General features: G+C 34.0%; 1 protein-coding gene across 1 annotated transcript; it reads right to left on the reverse strand.

The window, feature by feature from the left end:
* Positions 1 to 3,440: 3,440 nt before the first annotated feature.
* On the reverse strand, positions 3,441 to 5,882 carry LOC110690925 (2-methylene-furan-3-one reductase-like). The gene is given in 5 exon segments (XM_021867831.1): positions 3,441 to 4,013; positions 4,122 to 4,281; positions 4,563 to 4,673; positions 4,675 to 4,891; positions 5,160 to 5,882. Coding segments are annotated over 5 exon segments (975 nt in total). The 5' UTR covers positions 5,381 to 5,882; the 3' UTR covers positions 3,441 to 3,747.
* Positions 5,883 to 6,978: the final 1,096 nt, after the last annotated feature.

Genomic DNA, 6,978 nt, shown 5'->3' on the forward strand with positions numbered 1-6,978 from the left:
TTCCTTTTTTTTTTTATTGATTTTTTTTTTCTAGCTTCATCAAATTGATTTTTTTTAGTAGACTAAAAAAAAAAAATACAAAGTAATTTTTTTTTAAGGGAAAGCAAGGCTAATACATTAACTAATAACACCTCGTTTTGTACTTTTATGTGTGGCTGACCACATTATGTGACCACTTATATATAACAAAGTAACCTTTATAAAGCTATAAATTATACTGACCAAGTATTCTTAATAATATTGGCCAAGTGACCCCTATAACACTGACTAAGGGTTTGTTCTGATTGACTGAACTGAACTTATTAGAGCTTAATTGAACTGAACTGAACTTATAAGAGCTGAACTGAACTGAACTTATTAGAGCTGAACTGAACTGAACTGAATATTTTACAAGAGAATGAAATTAGGAGCTGAATTGAACTTATTAGAGTTGAACTGAACTGAAAATAATCGTATCAGAAGAGGCCCTAAGTAATCACTGTAATACTAAACAAGTAACCCCTAAAACACTAACGAAATAACCTCTATGATGGCTGACCACACCATGTGACTAGCCCTTTATAAGAATTTGTGCTTAATTAATGGACAAACTAACCTAAGAGGAAATCATTGACGGACAGCTTAAAATATTCATGCAGTAGGATTTCTTACAAAAATTATTTTAAAAAAAAACCTTAGATTTTTAGGATGATAGGTGTAGAGAAATTTTACTCTTAAAGCATACCTAATTACCAAGATTATGTGAAATGTGATTTGGCAAAGATTTTAATCACATTTAACACATTGATTTTTTGAGGAGAGATTGATATTTACAACCATTGTACAATACACTTAAGGGTGTATTGTTTGCTAATTTTGATGATTATTGTTCATCACAATTTTTTATAAGTGGTTGGCCACACCGTGTCACCATGTGGTCGGGGTTACTCGTAGGGGTTATTTACTATGGGGTTACTTATTTAGAAGTTATTAGTTAGATCAGGAGTTACTCGTTCGGTCAGGAGTAAATCATTGGGGTTACTTATTCAAGGGTTACTCGGTAGGTCATAGATTACTCTCATAGTCTGAGTAAGTAACCTTTGAGTTTGTAACCCCTGAATAAGTAACTCATACAAGTAAGGGCCCGCTGTCATTTATTGAACTGCATGAACTGAACTGAATTGAACTGAACTGAACATAGATGAATTGAACAGAACTAAAATTAAACTGAAGAGAACATGGCCTAACTCCTGAATAAGCAACTTCTAAGTAACCTTTGCCGTCATAAATTGTGGCTAGCCATACAAAAAAGTTGTTGACCGCTCATTTAATCATCAAATGAGGAAAAAAAATTACCTTTAAATGCATCACACACTTAGGTATATATAATTATTTTTAATTTTTGAGTAACAAGTTAAGAGAGTAGTTGTTCCCTCTAATAATAACCCGGAGGGCGAATTTTCCATCTCAATTTTCCATCTCCAAGGAAAAATACTCTAATCTCTTATAAAAAAAATATCCTTAATTCACCATTTGGTGATTTGACTCTTACATAAAGTTCTTTTTTCGACAATTCAAAAAGCAGGAGATGGCTTTTTACTAATGATCCGATATTCAAAATCATTCCATTCAGGATATTTTATTCTATTAAAGCGTTGAATTTCTAAATTCTCATACCTCCTAAAATTGCTTCTAGAGCTTGTTGAATAATTTTTACGGATTATGCCATTTCACCGATTCATATTAATTAACAAGCTTGTTTAGTATATGAGCCTTCTATGTGTAAAACAGTTAAAAGTTTAAAACGCATTAGAGGATTAATTTGGAGTTTTTTTTTTTTTTTTTTTTTTGATAAGAAAAATACAAAAGTTAGGTAAGTCTTCTCTCAAGACTATACCCTAACTTATCTAAAGAAATAAAATAAGAAAAATTAGCATCTACATTAGGGTCAATGTTTACATAGCCTGAAATTTGATGACCTATAGTTGCAACATAATCTGCTGCACGATTAGCTTCTCGATACACATGGCAAGAAACAACAACCTCGAAGTGAGCCAACAACTTCTTAACGTCATTCATTAGCAAATGAATTTTCCAAGGAATTAGAGGATGGTTTAGCATCTGCAAGTTTTAGATCACTAACAATATTTATAACTAGTAAGCCGTAACTCGTAAGCCCATGGTATGTTGACCAGGCCACTATATTTACATAACCTTATTTCCTTTTCTAGCTATCTATTAGAATTCTCCTAATTTTTTCCTTTGTATGGATCACTCATGCAATGCCCATTATAAATCTATAAGGCTGGAGCTAGATTAGTCACTCTTTTATATGGAGTACTATTATTATCACTATAAACTTCATAATGACAATCTTTAATCTTTAAAACTCAAGAGTGCAACTTAAAAAATGCAACATTCATTTAAAGTCCTAATCTTTCCCCCTCAAATTAATTAATGATTAATGAATAATCAGATCTAAAACACATAATCAATCCTTTCACTTCTTGCTTAATTAATCTTACCCATTGGCGTTGTCATCCGCCCCTTGGTTTATGCTTATCCGTTTGGCCTCATGTCACATGATCTGTCCCTTTTACTAAAAATAAACCCAAAAAAAAAATCCAAAAAAATAAAAAATAAAAAAAAAATCCGAAACCCCTGTTTAATCTATCCATTATCCAACCTCCATTACACCATTTTAGAGAGAGAAACAATCAAAATCAAGAGAAGATGAAGCAGTCAGGAAAAGGTATGAAGGCCCATACGAAGTTGGCCCAAGCCCATGAAAACAAAGATCGGAAATCAGGCTCCGGTGTTAATGGGCTGCCCAAGAAAGGTGGTCATGGTGGTAAGTTTACTTGGGCCGGTGATGGACTTTTGGTTGATGATCATGTGGTTGCTCCTTCTGTTGTTGATGCTAAAGATCCTAACTTTGAAGATCCTACTGAGGAAACTGATCTTAGCCGTTGATTTTGTCTGATCATCAGAGTTTATCATCTTAGATTTTTATTTTGTTGTTTTATGATAATGATGATATGATAATGATGATGATGTAAATAGTGCTAGTAGTGTTACTGAGTAAGTGATCTGAAATCTGGGATGTGATGTGATGTTTTCAGTTTCTTATGAAATGAAATAATTCCTCCTTTTTATATGCAGTATTTTAATTCTAGACTGAAGTTTGATAATATGCAAGTTTGATTTGAGTAATTTTGGTGTGTGAGTGGGGGCTTGATTGATTTATATTTACGTGCAATTAATGGGTAGATTATAATATGGTGCTGCTGATCTAATTAGCTTAGATTGCAAATGTAGCAATCTGCAATATTATTTTTAGTACAGGATGTGACGATTGATACATTTATATATAATGTGTCAACTTTGGTTGATGTTATACAATTGATGTGTGAACCAATTTGTGTTACCGAGGGAGTAACTATGTATCCGTATCACAATGATGTTCTCGTTTGGAAACTTTTGACTACGGAGTACTGTATTGGACCATGAATCTATGATATCTATAAACAACTCCTTTCACATTATAAAGAGAGTTTTGTAGTCTTTTATTGAACTGAACATGGTGAGAGTGTTAAAAGTCTTACAACAGAAATCATACACAGAAGACTAGCAATGTCATTTCAAATATGGAATACAATAACAAACACAATATCCCTTGAAACACAGCCAAATTAAACAAAGCGAAATTCTACTTTTCGCGCTTTATTATAACCATTAATGAAATTATGTTGATGTTATTGAGCATTTTCATGGGATTGGATGAATCACAACTTTGGCAGTAGCTCTGTTAGTTTGGAGATAAGCAAAGGCTTCAACTGTCTGAGGAAATGGGAATGGACTTTTCGGGTCAATCACCGGTTTCACCCTTCCATCTTCCAGGTACGGCTTCAACTTCTCAAGTACAGAACCAGTAGAAGTGAGTATGAATATGAATGCTGGTGGAGTTTCATTGCCAATAATCGATGCCACCTTGCCACCTTCTTTCACTGCTTTTATCGTGATTTCACATTGGCCTGTGTTTCATCGTTGTAACTCAATTCGATTAGCAACGTGTTTTGTGAAGAATCTAGTGAAAAAGTAATAGTAGTAGTAGTAGTATATGAATGGTTTCAATGTCATACCAACAGTATCGAATACAACATCAAACTTCTCAGGGAGATCTTCGACGTTTTCCTTGGTATAGTCTATGGCTAAATCAGCACCCAAGCTCCTTAGTAATTCTAGTTTTGTTGTGCTGGAAGTTGCTGCAATTTTGGACGCACCAAATACATGCTTTGCTAGCTAAAAAAAAAGAACAGAATAATACTCAAATGTTAAGTACGAGTATATAATACTACGATCATGTTCTCTTTACCTTATTGTTATTGAACCCTACATAAATTTATGCTCACTTATTCAAATTGATTTAATTTACAGATCAAGAATGAATTATTATTGATTAAACTTGATGTTTAAGGTCTTCTTTTACAGAGGTAAATGATGTGTGCTAATAAACCTACTAATGTCAAAGAAGGTTCGTTTTAAGCATATGTTGTAAGGCAAAGAGGTGAAAAAAAACTTGCCTGAATAACAAAAGTTCCAACTCCACCAGCACCACCAAGAACGAGGATGCTTTGGCCAGGAGCAAAGCCTGCTCGTTCGAGGCCTTCGTGAGCAGTCTCAATAGCAAGGGGGGGGGGTGCTTGCAGCTTCAACAAAGCTCAAATTTTCGGGTTTTAGAGCCAAAACCTTCTCTTCAACAGCTGTGTACTCTGCCAAAGAGCCAGAGCTTTTTGGTTGTTCAAATGCTTTCTCATTGATATCTCCATAAACTTCGTCTCCTACTTTAAATTTTTTAACTTGGCTCCCTACTTTAACCACTCTACCAGCAACATCATAGCCTGGAATCGTCTGTAAACAATATTGTAACGATCTTTAGCTTGCTAGTTTTTAGTAAGGAATACCCGATTCATATATGGTACGAAAGTTTTTTTTGGGTTCATACCATTTATTTATGTCATGTTACAACTTACCACGCTATTTGGCATGTGACAAATTATTAAGGTACGATTTGTACAAGAGTCGACTAACTGATCAACTTAACGACACAAAATGTAACATAAAGAGGTCAATTGAAGAATAAAATTTTAGGAGCAATAGAAATTTAAATAGTGGTTATCGGAGGAGAAGAATCAGTGGCCTTTAAGAAACCCAACATCCTTTTGTAATCAATTGGGTTCAAAGAAGCAGCTTCAACCTTGATTAGTACTTGATCGTCCTTGATATCAGGAACCGGTACGTCGGATTTTAGCTTAAGTACATTTGTTGGAGATCCATACTCTTCATAAACCCAAGCTTTCATGGTAGAGGGAACAGCGTTACTAGCTTTGGTGTACTCCATGCTCAAATATTGTTAAATGTAATTTGACACACCAGGCAAGATACCAAATTAGATAGGGTGTGTTTTAGGAATTAGGAGATGAGCTCTTTATATTTGTTGCAAATTTGAGGAAGTATGGTTATGTTTGTGTTAAAGTAGAGGACGAAGTTAGGGGGTATATATAATGTAATTCACTAATTTGAGTATGTCATTGGGGCAAGCATGATAAACACACATTGCCACATTGGAAGAGAGTCTAACAATACATGAGGGTTTACTACATTACGACTTCAAATTTCATTTTGAAACCACAAGTGGAGGCATGGAGCGAGTAGTCCACTAGTCTTAACATTATTTATAAGGCAGATAATTATGTTTCACGGAGTAACTTTTATAAATAATAAAAAAAAAAGTACACTAATAATGATGTATAATCACTAAGGTGTCGTTTGATTGCTATGGGAATTTACTTCCTGTAGGAATTTGTATTTCATGGGATTAAATTCCTACATCAAATTCATGGGAATTGTTTAAAATTGTTTGGTTGACATGAAGGAAGTTGCAAATCATGGGAATTTTGACTTACCTAGGGGGGTTGGGTAATCAACTTCCCATGTTTTGTGGGAAGTCACAATTCCCATGAATTTGCAATTCCCTCATTTTCACTTTTTAGTGTCAACCAAACAACTCACCCATTTTCAAATTCCCATGATTTTTGACTTCCTCCATTTTCTTTGTGTAACCAAACAACCCCTAAGAAATATGCCAAGTGCATTCACCAACTAAAAACATAATACATAAACTGTAGGACTGAGGGATGGCTAATCATTTTTCTAAAATAAAGAAGAAGTGGTCTGCTTTTAGAGTTTTAGGAGCTGTGCAATATGATAGCAATTAGAAAAATGTGTGGTTAATGAAGAAGTTGAGGGGGTTTTCAATTGTCACAAGACTCACAGCTCACAAGTGATGGGAGGGAATCAATAGTATGAGAGTCCATTCTGGAAACAAACAATGGTGGAATTGGTAGGGTTATCTAGATTGGAAGTTGATATTTTGTTATTCTTGCTTGTTTGCCCTTATTTGGGTGACCTAAGGGTTTTATATTTACTTGTGAGTAGTGACGTCATGAGGGACGTATGCCAAAACCTTACACCAAAAAAGATTACTCGGTATAAAGTACCAGTAGGTGCTTTATAAAGTAAAATTAGCGTTTGTTTAAAGGGATAGAGATCAATAGAATAAGGAGTTGTTATTGAATTGAATAGGTATTGTTTAAAAGGATTAGAGATGTGCTTTGTGGTTTGTATTTTGTGGTATTTAAACCCCTTTTTACATCAAAAAAATATGGATCGAATCACCAAAGAAGTAGTATGTATTATTAAGATTAAAATTATGACATTTGCTCATAATTAAGTATAATTGTTATCAACCATAATGTCAAGTTCCAACCAAACTATGTGTGATTTGTTCATCTTAATTACACACATTCATTTACACAATCCGAATCACACATTTGATTTCACTTTGGCCCTAAATGAATTTTATGTTTGCTAGAAGAATATAAACAACCACTTTAATAATTGATTTCAGATCAAGCAGGGATTCGAATAATTTCCTCT

The sequence above is a fragment of the Chenopodium quinoa genome, unplaced genomic scaffold, assembly GCF_001683475.1.
Source record: "Chenopodium quinoa cultivar QQ74 unplaced genomic scaffold, ASM168347v1, whole genome shotgun sequence".
In the NCBI taxonomy this organism is placed as follows: Eukaryota; Viridiplantae; Streptophyta; class Magnoliopsida; order Caryophyllales; family Amaranthaceae; genus Chenopodium; species Chenopodium quinoa.